Raw genomic sequence first — 16,426 nt, 5'->3', positions numbered from 1 at the left:
CCTGATACCGTTGGTTCGTTTTCCTTTTTGGCAAACTTGCGCCGTTTAATGTTCACCTGCGTCGCGTCTTTCGCATCGCTCAGTTAGGGGTGGGGTGAGGGTGCCTAAGCCCGCAGCCAAACACGCACACGCACACACGCACTCACTCACGCGCCGTCGCCATTACAAATCGAGATCTCTGATAGATCGGTGTCGCCGGTGGGGACGCGGAGGCCGGCACCACGGCCACCACCACCAAGACCACCCCGGAAAGGGAGGGGGTGGGGTGGGGAGCGCCGAGCCCTCTAGCATATGCACGGCGAGACGGGAGCAGGTTGATCCGGGAGAGGGGAGGACTTGTGCCTGCGCGCTTCTTGGCGGCAGCTGCCATGCTCTCAGTCGATGTCCTCGGTATGCACCGACGGCTTTGTGGCTGCTACCTCGCCAGGTGCATCGCCTGACACCTCTGCGTCCTTCCGCGGCTGTGTGGACGAAGGTGCCTCATCGTCCTCCCTCTCTGCCTCCGCCACTGCTTCGCCGTCACCGTCGTTCTCTCCGCCCTTGGCCTCCTCGTTGGCACCATCGCCGCCAGCACCCTTCTCATCCTCACCTTGCGCGTCCGCCTCCACTGCCTCCTCGTTCGTGTCCTTTAAAAGTTCAGGGAAGAGAAAAGACGTCACGACGGTGCGCTCGCCAAACAGCTTGCCAGCAATCCGCTGCTGCGCCTCCGCCGCCTCGTCCACGGTCTCGTACTCCACAAAGACACGGCCGTAGCCGCCCCACACGGGGTGAGTTTGCCGGTTCATGTAGCGCCCGAGCTCCGCGCCGAAGTTCTTCCTGGCCTCACTGTGCGCCGCCATGGCCGCCGCCTTGGCCGCCTCGTCGGCCTCGTCGTAGTCGACGCCGGGCTTCGGCGCTTCAGGTAGTTTCGGCCGGGCCTCGCGGCGTGGCACGACAAGCCGCTTCACGCGGCCGTACTTCTCGACTTCCTCCTCGATGTCGGCCAGCAGCTGCGAGTAGTTACTGTCGTAGACAAGCTCCTCCTCGTCGAAGAGGTTCAGCAAGACCAGCACCGGCGTGGCGTAGACGGTGAGCTGCGAGTTCGCGTACAGGGGGCGCAGGTGAGGGTAGAGGGCGGCGAAGCGGCCAAGCATGTCGGGCAACGTGAAGGACATGTCCAGAAGCTCCCGCATGATCTGCAGCGACGCCGCCTCGGGGTCCTCGGAGACCGCCACGAGCGCCGAGCTGCCGCCAGCCCCAGCGTCGCCTCCCGCGGCACCGCCGCCACCGGCCGCGCCAGCCTGCGCGCCAGCCCCACCGAGCGCTGATGTCTCAGGCAGCCGCTCACGCACTTGCTTCATGACGTACTTGCCCGACACCGGGTCGTCGTCCTCGATCGTGACATCAATGCCCTCACGCACCAGCAGCGCCTTCAGCCAGTCGTAGAGCGGCAGAGCGACGACCATGTTGTTGCCCAGCACGACGCCGTGCACATCTGCGCGGAAGTCTGTGGCGTCCCGCAGCTCCTCGAACTCGCCGTACGCGTAGCCGTTGCGCAGCTCGAACTTCAGCAGCTTGCCGTAGGACTCGAAGACGGGCTTGATTGACTCCTCCGGCATCGAGGGCGGAAAGCCAACGAGGACCACCTTTGCCTCGTCCACCCCCGTCAGCGGGTCCGCGTCGCGCGGCCGTCGGATCATCAGCGGGTACGTCTGGCCATCCAACGACGAGTTGAAGAGAAACCGGTGCGGGTCGGCGGCACTCTGGCTCACCAGCTCGTCGATCATGTCGGCCAGGCGCAGCTCAATGAAGCTAAAGGACTTTGCCCTGCCAGTGCTCACGCTGAGGCTCTTCACCTCATCAATGCTCGCCAGGTTCGCTGTGGCCGGGACGTGCCGCACCGCCGCCTCCCCCTCCTCCTCGATCAGCCCAACCCGCTCCGCGAGCTCGCGGATTTGGCGCTCCGTCTGCAGCCGGCGGACCTCCGGCAGAAGAAGCTGGAAATAGTCTTCCAGCTCCTCGCGCGTGGTGCCGAGCGGGAAGCCGGATACGTGCGCGCGGCGCTGCTCGCGCGCGCGGCGGTCCGCTTCCGGCCCGATCTTGGGCGCTTCCAACAGAACGAGTGCCCCTCTTTGCCCGTTTCCCGTCTGTTGCGGCTGCGAAGAAGTCGACCCTGCGGCTGCCGCGTTGCCATCGCCACTGCCCGGGGGCCCGCCGCCAACGACGAGGTTCATGAGGCTTTTTGGCACCACCGGCACAAATTCCTCCACCGAGGGCAGCACTCGTGTCGCTGCGGGGGCCGCGTTCGGTCCCGTGCTCTTCAAGTTGTCGCCCCGATCCTCGGCGCGCTCCCGTGGCGGCGGCGGCGAAGACGACAGTTGCTGCTGCTGCTGCTGCTGCTGTTGCAGGAGAAACTGGAGCAGCTGATCCGAACTCATCCCGACACCCCCGCCCTGGTGGTTGCCATTCGGGCTTGGGCCGCCACCGAAGCCGAACGGCATCACCCCGGGGGCGCCGCCGCTCATGAATGGCAGGCCGAAGTCGCCTCCGCCAGCATCACCGTGGAAGCCTTGCGGAGCGTTCATCGGCATCATTTCACGGTACGGGAAGCCCGTGCCAGCCCCACTACCTTGACTCATGTAGGGTGTGAACTGCTGCTGCTGCCACGGGGCGCCGTAGCCGTCGTCACCGCCCTCGGTGCGCGAACGGCGCAGCCGGCGGGCGTGGAGGTCGTGGCTGCCAGAGCCGTCATCGCCGCCCTGCTGCCGCGGCGGGCGGCGGAACGGATCGTGCCCGTCGTCATCGGCGTCTTCACGGCGGTAGCGCGCCCTGTTGTACCGACCGCCACCGCCGCTACCACCACCACCACCACCACCCGTGACATCGCTGTCGCCGCCGTAGCGGTCAGCGCGCGAGTCACGCCGGCTGCATGAGTCCCGGTCACCCATGGTCGTTACTCGGTTCCTACTGAAGTTCTTTTCCGTTTCGCGACTGTGTGTGTGTATGTGCAGAGGATTCACTGCCGCCCGCCGGATGTGCATGCGGTGGATTCGGAGGTGTGCGCGGAGAAGTCGTGCTGGTCGTGGTGATGGTGAGGTGGGCGACAGTAAAGAGCGAGCGACAGTAAAGAGGGAGGCTGCGGAGCACAAACTCGAAGGCGTGCGCATTGCCCGGCCTTCCGAGGCACGTGCGGGGGAGGGGAAGACGCGCGCGCACACACACGCGCACACACACGCGCGCACACACACGCGCGCACACACACGCGCACACACACGCGCGCACACACACGCGCACACACACGCGCACACACACACACACACACACACACCGGCGAGTGCACATCGACGCGCCACAGGCGAAGCGTGCACCGTTTAGCGTTTCCGTTACACTTCTTAAATGGTTTACGTTGTTGCGCCTAAACATGCGGAGGCGCATGCGCACGGCCGTGGATGTGTGCGCCGGCCCTTCTTGCCGCTGTGCGTGTGTGCGTGTGTCTCTCTTTGCGTGTGCACGCCCACTGAGCCACGATGTCACACCCTTGGATGCATGCGCACATGAGAAGAGACAACTCCCTCCCTCCCTCCTTCCCTGCCTTCTTCACCACCCTTCGCCGGACAAGCTCTCACCGCCGCCTCCTTCGCCATTGCCAGGCGTCTGCACGTGCATCGGGGCGTGTGCGAGTCGCTAGTTCAGCCGCAGCTCATTCGCAAAGGACTGCAGCAGGCACTGCACCGTTCGGATGGGCACCGCGATGCTGCGCTGCTGCTGAACGTGGCGAATGGTGCGGTGAAGAAGGCGACTCGTTAACCACGGTGCGTCGGCGTCTGCGGCGGTGTTCTTCGTACGCTGCTCCGGCTGCTCCTCATCCCCGCCGTCCGCTGCTGACCCGGCTGCGGGTGCGAGTGCGTCCACGTCGTCAAGTAGCAGTGCTTTCACAGCAGCGTCGTGGGCGGCTTCGGCGCCAACACGCAGCGGTGGTGCCGGGGCACTCGTGCAGCTCAGCGGCCCGAGACCGAGAGTCTGCTCAGTGCGGAGTACTTGCCGGCATTGATATAGCAACCAGAGCAGAAAAGCTACCAAGATGCCGCACGAGCGGTGCATGCCAGCAGAGCAGTGCACGAGCGTGACCTCCGGCATCTCGCCCCACAAATCCGAACCGAATCTATGGTCTTTGCGGACGGAGGCCGCCGCAGTGCCGCAGATGCACGGCGATGACACCCCACCCCACGCGATTCTGAAGGCGTCGTTGCGCAGCTGCGCATCGATGCGAGTGGCCAGCGCTGGCGGCCACGTCAGCGACGGGTGCGGTGACGGCGATGGTGCCATCAGCATCGCCATCGGCGTCGGTGCGTACGCCGCCGCGCCGTGTCCAACGGCGGCGGCGGCAGCATGCCATTCAGGCGCGGCAGACGGCATCGGCAAGGGACCACCTTGCATGAAGGAAAAGAGCGACGATTGAAAAAACACGGAGAGGTTGAAGTTGTCCGTGTCCTCGGCCGGCACCACCCACCGCCACAGCAGCCGCCCGCTCAGCGGCAGCATCGTCACATAGAGCGTCATGGAGGACGCGGTGGCGGCCTTGGCTGGTGTTATGCGGGTGGAGTTGGAGTCCGCGCTCTCGGCGTAGGGGTTCGCGGTGCCTGGCATGTAAGCGTACGGGTACCACGTCAAGGGCTGCAGCAGCGAGCCCGTGTTGAAGAGCAGGCTCGGTGACTGCGGCTGCTGGAGCTGTGGATGGCTGCTCATCGCATGCACCACTGTGGAGGGTGGCATCACGGCTGCGGAGGACACCGATGGATGTTGCCGCTGCTGCATTACTCTGGCCGAGAGCGTTGGCGCACTCTGGCTGTGACGCAGCACCGTCGTCGTTGTCTTGGCGGCAAAGGTGGCGCTCGCTGTCGCGCTGCTGCCATCGGCGGCGGTGTACTCTCTCAGATACCCGGATAGAAGGTAGGCCCGAAAGGCGTCGCTTTCCTCCACCATTAGCGCTGCCGCTGCCTCCTGCGCTGGCGTGAGCGACGGAGTTGTCGTCGTGCGCAAGTCGGATGCAAGAGAGCCTGACGCGGCTGTGGCGGTGCCCGTCGAGGAAGCAGCCGAGCTTGCTGGGGTCGTCGTCACCGCCTGCGCCGTTGCGGACGCGCCAGATCCGGCATGGCGAAGCAACGGCAGTGTCGGCTGGGCCAAGAACTTTTCCAGGCTCGCCAGTAGAAGCCGCTGTGGTGACGTTGCTGATGCTGACGGCGCTGAGCCTGTTGCCGCGACAACCGGGCCATCGCTGTAGCACTGCACCACGCGGCTCACCTGCAGGAGCTCCATCAGCAGCGGCTGCCACGCAGCGTCCTTGCCGCTGATGTACACCTGCGCCGTGCGAAGCGACTCCACGTCGTCGACCGGCGTCGCCGGTGGGTTCGCGTCCGCGTCGCCTGGAAAGCCGCTGGTGGCCACTCTAACAGCTTCCTCGTACACCGTCTTCACTCGAGTCGCATGCAGCCACCGTGCTAAAACGTCTTGCTGGAACAGGGGGTCCGGCGCTGAGCTGGCCCCTCTGCTTGTCGCTCCTGGTGCAGCGACAGCCGACGGCGGCATCATCGACAGAGCCGAAGCGGCTGATTGGGGAGGGGACAGGATGGCCTGCGCCGAGCGCCGTGCCACCTCGCGGTCGTCGCGCATGACGTACGCGGTGATCATGTGCCGATAGTCTGCCAAGTAGTGGCGCACGAAGCCCAAGGCGCTACGCTCCAGCTTCGAGAGCCCCCCTCCATCCGACGCCTCTGCTGCCGCTGCCGGGTCCCCGCCGCTGGAGCGGCTGCCGTCCCGGTCCTTGGCTTTCATCCGCTGAACCTGCGCTTGCTGGTCCAGTAGGTGGGCCCCCGCAGGACACGTCGCACCGTGGAGAGGGCTCGCTTGGAGTTCGCGTTCCCGGTGTTGCTGCAGCTGCTGCAGGCGCACCTGCGCGATGAAGACGATCAGCACCGCACGCATGAACTTCTGAAGAAAGAAGATGACGTCCACATCAGCGCGTGGCCGTGGTGCAGTCACGTCTACCGGTGGCGCCGCTGCCGGTGTTGACGCGCAGGTGGCGGCGAGGGTGGTCGACGTCGAGTCCGCTGCACCACTCATGCGGCCGTTACTCGAACGGTGGGGATTGTCAGCCGACGACCAAGCCGGCGGATGCCCTCCTAGCCCCGACCCAGCCGCATCAGCCTCTTCGCCACTGTCGCAGCCGCTGTTGTCGACCACCTGCTCGACGGCACTGCCCTCCAGCTGTGTCGCACTCGTCCCCATCTCTACCTGCTCGTCCTCCGCGGCGCGGTTGCCCCACCCCACGTGCTGCTGTTTCTGCTGTGCGTCGGCGATGTCACCGCCTCGCTGCATCACATCAGTGCCCACAGCCGCTGACACTGGCAGCAGGGCGGCCGCATGACCGCTGGTGCCGGTGTCCTGGCCGATGGTGCGGTGGTCAAGTTTTGTGAAAGGCGATGGCAGCGGGGCCCCGACCCCGTGCAGGGAGGGCGCCGGGTAGAATAATTGGGCGGCCTTCTTGCGCGGGTAGCCGTCGCTGTACAGGATCACGTCGCTTCTGCTCACGGAAGAGGCGAAGGTGAGACTGCTGCTGGCAGGTGGGTTTGCCTCTGCATGTGACACCGGCACCGCCTCTCCCAATGCCTGCACGCCAGTTGGCGCTGCGGCGGTCGCGTCGGCGGTCGGGGTGGGATGCGCATCCCTGTGTCTGCCAAACAGCTCCGCCGCAGCTGAGGTGGCGCCGGCGCGGCGCGCGGTGCTGCTGCGGAACGTGTCGCTTGGATACGCCACCCGGGAGCGGCGACGCGACGAGCGCCGCTGCCGACTCAGGTACAGCGTCGGAGGCTGTATTTCCTCGTTGAGCCACCACTGCTGCCGCTTAAGCACCGCTGCTGAGGCCGCCGCCGAGCACGTCACAAGAGTGTTGCTACCGAGGCCCTTCACCTGACCAGAGGACCCGCCCACGCGGCCTCCCAAATCCGTCGTCCATGTCCCATGCCTGCCTTCTGCGTGGCCCTTCTTGGTGCCGCTCGCCCCACGATCGCGAGACTTCGTTGCAGAGCGGCGTGTCTGGCGCTGCTGTTGCTGCCGCTCCTGCTGTGACGATGATGGCGCCGTGGTGACCCCGCCAAAGTAGTATACCTCCTCCCAGGCATCCATCTCCTCCGCGGCCGAGAGCTCTGGCGGCCACTCGGGCACGACCGCTGGCAGCTGCAGCGGTCGCTGCCGCTGCATCAGGCCCACGGCCGCCGTTGCTGTGGTCGCTGTCGAGCTGTTGTTCATCGTTGTTGTTGCCGTAATCGTGCTCGCCGCCGCCGACGCCGCGGTGGAGGCGACCCCGCCGCTGCTGCCGGAGGTGAGGCTCGCGCGCTGTGGTTGACGAAGCGCCGCTGCCCAGGAAACACGCGGGGCGCTGGGCGATGACGTTGGTGGCGCTTCTCCTGCTGCTGCTGCTGCTGCGGTGTTGGTGCAGCCGCCACGACTCGTACCGAGAGAGGGGCGCGAGAGCACAGGCATATGCTGCGCTGCCGTCGCTGCAGCAGGCGACAACATCGTGTATGGCGACGTGGCGCTGCTGCTGTGCATCGATGCTGCTGGACTGGACTTGTTCCCGCTAACACTGACCTCTGATACAGCGGCACCTGCTGCAGCAGCGCTGCTGCCGACACCCGGCCCCACGCGACGAAGCGTTCGTGCTCTCGCCAGCTGCTGCTCGTGCCGCGACGCCTCGTAGCGTGCCAGCAGCTCCAGCCCCCACGGCTGGTAGTACAAGGCGGACAGCGGCCGCTCTCGCACCCACTGCGGCAGCTCCACAGGCGTCACGGACCCGGCTGCGGATGCCGGTGCACTCAACTGCCGATGATGCGCCTCTGCTGATGTGTCTGCCGTTGTGCTCATTGAAGCATCAGCCCGACTAGGACCGCCGACTTCGTCACCGAAGTCGCCAGGCCCGCCATCGCTGCTGCTCCCAGCAGAAGTAAAGGACCTCGGTGTCGGGGCTGCGGCTGCTGCCGATGGTGGAGCTGCCGCAACGCCTGACCACGATGAGTTGAGCAGGTCGGTGGCGGTTTCGCGGCTTCGCAGCGACTGCGGCAGCGTCAAGAGCTGCGGCGTCTGCTCTGCTTCTCCGGGGTTTCGGGGTGCCATGGGGGACAAGACGTTGGGGCCTGTGAAGCCGCGCTGCTGCCGCTGTGCCTGTCCCGGCGTCAGCACGCCGGCAGCGGTACCGCCCCCATTCCCGCTCTTCGCGCGTGCCGCCTCTGCAAACGTGCTTGGGCGAGGGGAGGCGGCGACACCGCGCGGCTGAATCGCCGGGGACGTCGCTGATGCTGTCGTCGCGGGCAACGCGGAGGAGACGGCGGTGGCTGTCGCGCTGTGTTCTGCGATGGGTCTCGCCGTGGAGCCGGAAAGCAACGACATCGCTGCGCGGTGCTGCAGCTGCAGCAGCAGTTCCTGCGCCTCCGCGGTCGGTGCGGTGTACAGGCTCGCCGCCTTTGGTCCTTCCGTGATGCTGGGCACGTAGACACGCATTATACGCCGCCTCCGCGTGCATGTCGCTTTCCGTCTGCGGCGCGCGTTCTTGCCACCTTTGGTGGCCGAATAGGGCGAGGCGTAGCCGACACCGCCGAAGCTGCTGCCGTTGAAGTGTGGGTTGTGGTTCGCCACACTACTACCGACGCCGGTGGCGAGGGTAGTGCGCGGGGTCGCGCGTCCGCTCAAGGTGCTCGACCACACCCGGCTGAAGGACATGGAGCTGATGCTGACCGTCGGCGAGGCCGGAAACGAGCTCGACGGCCGGACGCCGCCGCTGCCGCTGGCGCCGCGACGGCTCAAGGCCCATTCCACGTCCTCTTCATTCTCTTCGTCACTATCGTCGTCGTCGTCATCACGCGCGGTGGCAGGCGAGCTCCCTCTACTGTCGTGGCTGGTGCGACCACCGCCAGTGTGCAACAACAGTGGCGACCGCCTTTGTGCCGAAGAGGACACGATGGGCCCACGCAGCTGATCGGCGGCTCGCAGCATCATCATCGACGGTTGCTGTGGCTGCGAGGGCGACGGACGCGATGAGTGAGGGGTAGGGTACAACATCCAAGGGGTCACTGCGGTAGCACCGATCCCGCCCCTCGCCTCCTCGTTATCGCTGCCACCGCCGCTGTCAAGGTTGTCGAGGGAGAAGGTGGAGGAGGTACAGGGGCGCATGCGAAGCCCGCTGCAGCCAAGCAGGCGCTGGGGCTGCTGAAGGCCACGGCGCGCCTGCGACGCGGAGGAAGATGCCGGCGGAGAGGGCGGCAACGACGATGACCACATGCCCGAGACGGCTGCTGCGTGGCTGCGGTGTGCTGCCAGCGGCAGTGGCGGGCTTCTCGGTGACGTCACCGTTGCGCCGCTGCACGAGAGCTGACAGCGCTGCTGCTCTTCCTCGCAATCCTCATCGGTGGCGTTCTCGTTGACGGTCGTCGTCGCGGCAGTGGTGGCAAAGGACAGGACAGACGGCGCCGGCGAGTAGAAGAACGTCTTGTTAGTCGCCGCACGACGGCAGGGGTAATGGTGGGGCTGGGATTGCTGCTGCTGTTGCTGCTGGAGGTGCTGCTGAAGGCGGGTGGCTGACAAGGCCGGTGGTTGCTGCTGCTGCTGGCGAAGGAGAAGCTGCTGCTGGTGCTTGTGCTCCTCCAACTTGCGCTGAAACTCTTCCAGCGAGGGGAGGTACTGCGCGTGGAAGATGGAGGAGGATACGTAGGCGGAGTTGGGTGCCGCTGCTGGCGTGCCCGCAGACGTTTTCGGTTTGCGCACCAGCGCCCCGTCACTATGACTGTGCGGGAGGCCTCTGCCAACCCCGTGCACGAATGCCGGGGGCGGGGCCTGCCCACGGACAAGCGACGTCAGCTGCTGTGGCTGCTGTCGCTCTCGAGCGGTGTCGTCGCCAAGCACTAAAGTCGCACCGTTACGCTGACTTCCCACGACGGCTCTCACACCGCCGCCAGACCCGCGAAAAAGGTATTGCGACCAGGTGAGCGGCACGGTGGAGACAGCACCTGACGTCCCGGACACCGCGACGCTCGTCGTGAGCGACGACGACGACGACTCCGGCGGCGGTGACAGGGAGCGTGGGTTGGGGGCGATATCCGTGACAGCAGCAGGGCTGTCACGTGTGTGGTATGCCTCTTGTGCATATGCACCGCTTGTGTGCATCTTCGACGAGACGCTCGATGCGTCGCCGCGCTTATCGGCCTTTAGAGATTGCAGCTTGCCCGCTGAAGATGCCCCACCCACCGTTGCCGCGCTATCCACGCTGCTCTGGGCAGCGCACTTCACGGTCAAACCCTCTTGCCCTGCTTCCGCGTTCGCTTCCTCTTCGTTCATATCGCTACTAGGCGGCGCGGGCGACGCAGGGGCGGCAGCCAGTGCTGTCGATGTGGCGAGTTCTTCGGCTGTGGGAGATGGCACCTCCGCAAGAGGTTCGGCGCCTGGGAGGTGCAGCGGGCACGGCGCGTGTGGGAGTAGCAACCGCAGGAGGTCCACGTTCCACGTCAGGGATGATAAGATGTACGTCACGTCATCCCGGGGAAGAAGCCACGCGGATGCTGGGGGCAACGGCGCTGAGGGTGAGAGTGCTGGCGATGAAGGCGTTGCCGCTGGCGCAGACAACGTCTGCGACGCTGCGCCACAGGTCTCGATGGCAATGGAGACTCCAAGAGCGGCGCGACTGCTGTTGGCCTTGCTGCCGGGCATCTGGGGCGAGAAGACTGGAGACGCTGCGGGAGACTTGAACGTGCTCGGTGGCGTTGCCGATGGCGCCAGTGATGGTGGCATTGCGGCGTCGGAGGCTGCGGTGTGGGCGACAGCAGCAGCGCCACGGGTGGTGCTCTCCGACAGCGGCGACACACTCTTCTGAAAATCGTGCGAGGTGGGATTGCCCATGCAAGAGGAGGGGGTGCAGTGGGCAGACGGAGAGCTGCCAGCCGCACCAGACGGCTTTGGCACAGTCGCGGATCTCTTGACGAGCACTGCCGCCCCATCCATCTTGGTTGATGAGGCCGACAGCGCGGCAAGCGTATCCATGGTCGCCGTTTTTGGATAAGCGCCGAAGGGGCTGCTGCTGCTCGCGGGAGGCAATGCCACAGACGCTGCAGTGAGTCCAGAACCGCCGTTGGCACTGACGTTGCCGGCCTTCCACTTTTCCATCGTTGTTGCATGTCGCTGCAAGCGGGCCAGCACCTTCGATGAAGGGATATACATGGACGCCGACGCGTGATTCTCCATTTTTCCTGCAAGCTGCTGCGCAGCTTGGGCGTGCGTGTGCCCGCGCGTGTAGAAGGTTGCACGGACGAGAACGCCTCTCGCCCTGCCCGTGCTTGCTTTGGTTGTCTTTCTCGCGCGCTCGGTGTTCTGAGGAGCGGGGCGGCCGGGCGGCAGGGGCTGCAGCCACACAGCGGGGAGAAGGAAGAAGAGAAGGACTTCGGCCGTTTCTCCGGCGCGTGCGAGACGAGTAAGCGAGTGTTTGTGGATGCGTGGCACATACGGGCAAGCAAAGGAGAGGAGGGCAACGGATAGCATGGATGGGCATCATCACATATGCGGGAGGAGTACCGCGAGCAACTCTGTAGCAGCGAGAGATGGGGACGAGAACGAGAGAAGGGCGGAGCGGTTGTGCATCCTCCCCCCTCCCGCCTCGCAGCTGCTCACGTTGATATTCGCGTCTACTCCCCTCCACCGCCTACTGGCAGCGATCCACACCGCCTCCACTTTTCGCGCGAGTCTTTCCTGGTGCGCGTATGTGTTGTACGCCCCTTTCGCCTCCTGCCATCGCCATCAGGGCGAGAGCGGAGAAGGGCGAGCCTGCCTGCCTGCCTGCTGGCTTTGCTCCGCTCTGCGGCTTTCGTTCTTCGTGTTTTTTTTTTTCCGGCGTTACGGAAGACCTTTCAAATGTGGGCGGCGGCACTGTTGAGCGCTCGTCGCATCGTGTCGCGGACGCTGTTGTGCTCACTAGAGCATGAGGCGGTGAGGGAGAGACGTCCCTCGCTTCGCGGAGGCGACGGCACAACGAGAAGGCAAGTCGAACAACACGCATCAGAAAAAAAGCGTTTCAGAGAAAGAGGGAGAGGGTGTTGGTGGGGGTGGGGGTGGGTGGGCACATGGTCTCGGAGGCAGCCATGCGTACCAACCGCTTATACACACACCCACACACCCACAGACCCGCACGCCCGACCGCAGACGCAGTGTGAGGGAGTGCGAGAGAGCCGATAGCGAGCACCCCCCTCTCTCCCTCCCCCTCACGCATGGCCCCCTTTTTTTCACGCTCCTCGTTATACCTTAGCAGCAGACAAAGCCAGGAGGAGGAATGGTGTGCGCGTGTGTGGGAGGGGGAAAGAGGGATGGGGTGTGGCGCTGCCACACCACAGCGGATGCTCCATTCTCTTACTCCGCTTCTTGTAGCGTCTCGCTCGATCGTCGCCGAGGAAAGCGCGCTTCAGCACACTAATAAAAACAAAACGACAAGAGAGGGCGGGAGGGAGGGACATGCCCTTCGATCGCGTTTTGCTGGTCGGCGATCTCAGCAGCAACAGTGGACAGGGACGAGCCGAACAGCACACACACGATCGTCCTTTCTCTATGTATGTAAATGTAAATATAAATACGCCTCGGCGCCTGTGTGTGTGTGCTTCGCATCACCACCATTACGCATGCGAGGCACACACACACACACACATACACGTACACACCCTCATCCAACCCCGTATTCACCAACGCCCATATCAGTGCTGACAACATCATGCACAGCATCCTCTCGCGTTCGCGCAGCGACGACAAGCACAGGGAAGAGGAGCGGTGTGCGTGTGCGTGTGCTCGGTGGAGGGTGGCGAGAGAGGGGGCATGAGGCGAGTGCAGCGCGCTGATCGATGCACACAGACAAGACGAAGAACTCAGGAAGAGACGGGCAGCAGCGACACGACCGTCGGCGCAACACATCCTCTTCGTCGGCGAGGAGGAGGAGGACGAAATCGATGGACACAGACACCGCTGCACAGACAGCGGGCAGAGAACGTACCAAACAAACAAAGTAAACAAGAGAGAGAGACGGACACACGCACACGCACACACGCACCCGAGCGTGTGCACTGACCCGTTCTGTTAAAGGGTTACGTTGCCTTGCCCAGCACACAGGGTCAAGCTCTGTCGAGCACCCTTCAACCTCTCTTTCCAGGACACATCTACCCCCCCCCCCCCCCACACACACACACACACACAAACACGTGCGCACGCCACAGGATAAGGTGGGAGGGGGGGGTGGCTGGTATTCTACCAGTACGTCTCTCACCGTGTTTCAGGAAGGCGTGACGAGGGCCCAGTCGCCCGTGAGAAAACTGGATGGGGAAGCCGTCGTGCAAGTGGTGGGGAGGAGGAGGAGCAGGAGGGGGGGGGGCGAGGCAGGAGAGGAGAGGGTTGTGCATGCGTATGTGTAGGCACGCGCGCGCGCGACAGCGGAGAAGAAGGGGAAGGGGGCCCGGGTAATGTGATTGCTGCACGGACGACGCGTTCGAGAGTCACATGCAGCCGCGGGTGTGCAGTGCTCTTAAGGATGGCGCGCGCATCGTCTACAGGGTTGATGGGGGTAACAGACAGAGACAGAGACAAGGACCGCGATTTAGGTAGATCCGCAACAGAAAAGAACAGGCACGAAGAGCGACGAAATCAAAACAGAAAAAGAGGTTTAGCGCGAGAGTAACGCACCCACTTCCCTCCCACACACGCACACGCACACGCACGCACACACACACACACATGTGCCAGTGGTCAAAGAGAAGGCAACGCTGACGCATCCACGGAGGAATCACGCGACCAAAAAAGCGAACAATACAAAGGAAACCGTGAAGCACTTGTGTGTGTGTGTGTGTGTGGTGGCGCACACACACACAAGACGGCAACACGGCGGGGAAAACAGCAGCGGAAGGAGAGATCCATTGCTTGTCCGGAGGAGAGCACAGCGCCAACGCGGGTGACGAGGGCGCGGGGAGAGGGGCGGCGGCGGGAGGGTAGGCGCTTCTTCGACACAAGACACCGTCTTCCTCACACCGCCTTCCCATGCCCTCTCCTCCGCCTCGCTGCCCGCGGAACGTGCCCCCTCACTGGCACGCACGCACGGACACCGATGCGACCAGGCCGTTATTTGATACTGCTAGTGGCAGCAGCGGCAACGACAGCGAAGCGTCTCGCAGCGAACAGGTGTGTGTGCGTGCGCGTGCGGAGGGGTGCGCTGGCCAAGCGTCTTTGCGCGCCACATTAGCGGCTGCCACGCGGCACCGGTGCGGTGATGCCCTGCGCGAAGAAGAAGGCGGAAATGATGGCGGTGACGATCAGCGTGAAGACCCAGCCGACGTACATCTTCAGCACCAGAGCCCAACGCACACGGCGGAAGCCGACGTCGACCATGGAGATGGCCAACACGGCGCCAGTGATGCAGTGCGTGGATGATACAGGGATGCCGTAGGTGGACGCCAGCGACACGACGAGCGCCGTAGCCACCTCAGCTGCGCAGCCGCGCACCGGCGTCAGCACCGCCAGTTTCTCGCCCAGCAACCGCATGATGGGCAGCCCGAAGGTGGCCAGCCCGACCACGATGCCAGCACCGCCGAGACACAACAGCCACACCTCAACGTTCGCCGCGCTCGCCACGTTGCCGGTTCTATACACCTGGTAGATGGCAGCGTAGGGGCCGATGGCGTTGCTGACATCGTTGGAGCCGTGCGCCAGCGACGTGCAGGCGGCAGTGACGACCTGCAGCATGCGGAACATGTACTCGGCGCGCGGGTCGAACATGCGCACGCCGCTCTCGTCGTACTTCAGGTAGTTGAATTTCGGATCAATCGCGGTCACGTGGACCGCATCGACCTCGTCGCTACCGCCCTGCGCGCCGTTGGCGTTCTCGTCGAAGGGGCTATCCACATCCGAGGATTCGTCGCGCACGACGGCGCCGTACACCAGGCGTGACGCAAGACCAAGCTTCTTCGCTGCGCGTGCGTCCTCAGCCTCGTTGCTGCCCTCTTCGGTGGGCTCGGTCTTCACAACGTTGGCCGGCGCCTCGCGCTCCTTGCGGCGCTGCTTCTCCGCCATGAGGTACTCGCCCGCCTGCCTCCTTGTCTGGAAGGTGCGGATGCTCGACACGCGCGCACCCATCATCTTCATACGCATCGCCTCCACGGCATCGCAGCCCTCCTCCGCGCCGCACTTCTCACCAGAGACGCGAATGGACTCGATGCGGCGCTTCATCACAGGGATCAGCCCCAGCGACAGCACCGCCACGCTGGCGGCCACGGCGATCGCCATCCAAGCGGCGTGCCCGGACGACCACGACAGTCGGTTACTCGCAGCGTTGAGGAAGATGAAGATGAACTCGAGGAAGAAGACGATGAGCACGATGACGGGCATGAGGTAGGGCGCGAGGCGGACGGCGAAGGTGCGCTCGAGGATCAGGAAGCGGGCCATGCTGTATAAGACGGCGGCGGCGAGGCCGGCCAGCAGGGGCGAGATGAACCACGAGACGACAATGGGCACGAAGCCGGAGACGTAGGGGAAGGCTTGCTTGCGGCCGGCCCACACAACCGCGTCGCCGCCGCCGTACACCAGCGCGAAGCCGATGATGCCGCCGGCGACGGCGTGGTGCGACGACACGGGCAGGTTGGCGAGCGTGGCGACCAGGAGCCAGATGAAAGTCGCGCCGAGCGTGCAGAGAAATCCGTACATGAGCACGTAGGGGTCGTCCTCGAAGGTGGACAGCTTGGCGATGCCGCTGGACATGGTGGTAGCCACTTCGCTACCGAGCCCGACGGCCCCGGAGAACTCACAGACGGCGGCGATGACGACGATCTGCAGCATCGTGAGAACGCGCGAGCCGTAGCTGGTGCCGAAGGCGTTGGCGAGGTCGTTGGCGCCGTTGCCGCACGCCACGAGGAAGCCCACGAAGCCGCCCACGACGGCGATCCACAGATACGGGTGGATCATCGTTGCTGAGGTGGTTGGAGAGGAGAGGGCGAAGAGAGAGAAGACAGGGGTGTGGACGTGGGTGTGGGTTGGAGAATCCCCTTGCCTGTGCGGGGCGTTGTGGAGGAGAGGTCTGCCGTATGGGGACGGTGGTGGCGGTGGGGGTGGGGGGGGGGCGGAGATCGACGACGAGAACGGGCCGCTGGAGCAACGGCAACGCGAGCGACGCTATGTGGGCAAGCTTTTAACGAAGAGATGGAGGAAAGGCTGTTAGGAGTTGAAACAAAAGAGGGCGCTATTGCGGTCGGTTGATGGCGGAGCAGAGGTGGGCGGGGTGGTGGTGGGGAGGGTGAGCCACTGAGGCCGCATGATGTCCGAGACAGCGTCAGGAACGGCAGCGGCGTGGGCGAGTGCGAGATGCAGCGACGAATTCGGAGATGGAGATGGA

The 16,426-nt window shown here is 64.7% G+C and overlaps 3 protein-coding genes across 3 annotated transcripts; all 3 read right to left on the bottom strand.

The window, feature by feature from the left end:
* Window positions 1-374: 374 nt before the first annotated feature.
* On the bottom strand, window positions 375-3,146 carry LDBPK_030500 (hypothetical protein, conserved; the record flags this gene model as incomplete). The annotated part of the gene is made up of 1 exon (XM_003857967.1): window positions 375-3,146. The coding sequence occupies one exon, from the start codon at window positions 3,144-3,146 to the stop codon at window positions 375-377; it is 2,772 nt and encodes a 923-aa protein (XP_003858015.1).
* Window positions 3,147-3,663: 517 nt separating this feature from the next.
* LDBPK_030490 (hypothetical protein, conserved) lies at window positions 3,664-11,556 on the bottom strand (the record flags this gene model as incomplete). Its single annotated transcript, XM_003857966.1, has 1 exon — window positions 3,664-11,556. The coding sequence occupies one exon, from the start codon at window positions 11,554-11,556 to the stop codon at window positions 3,664-3,666; it is 7,893 nt and encodes a 2,630-aa protein (XP_003858014.1).
* Window positions 11,557-14,280: 2,724 nt separating this feature from the next.
* LDBPK_030480 (phosphate-Repressible Phosphate Permease-like protein) lies at window positions 14,281-15,999 on the bottom strand (the record flags this gene model as incomplete). Its single annotated transcript, XM_003857965.1, has 1 exon — window positions 14,281-15,999. The coding sequence occupies one exon, from the start codon at window positions 15,997-15,999 to the stop codon at window positions 14,281-14,283; it is 1,719 nt and encodes a 572-aa protein (XP_003858013.1).
* Between the last annotated feature and the right edge of the window lie 427 nt (window positions 16,000-16,426).

Source organism: Leishmania donovani, chromosome 3 (genome assembly GCF_000227135.1).
Source record: "Leishmania donovani BPK282A1 complete genome, chromosome 3".
Lineage (NCBI taxonomy): Eukaryota > Euglenozoa > Kinetoplastea > Trypanosomatida > Trypanosomatidae > Leishmania > Leishmania donovani.
This window is presented reverse-complemented; position numbering and strand designations above follow the sequence as displayed.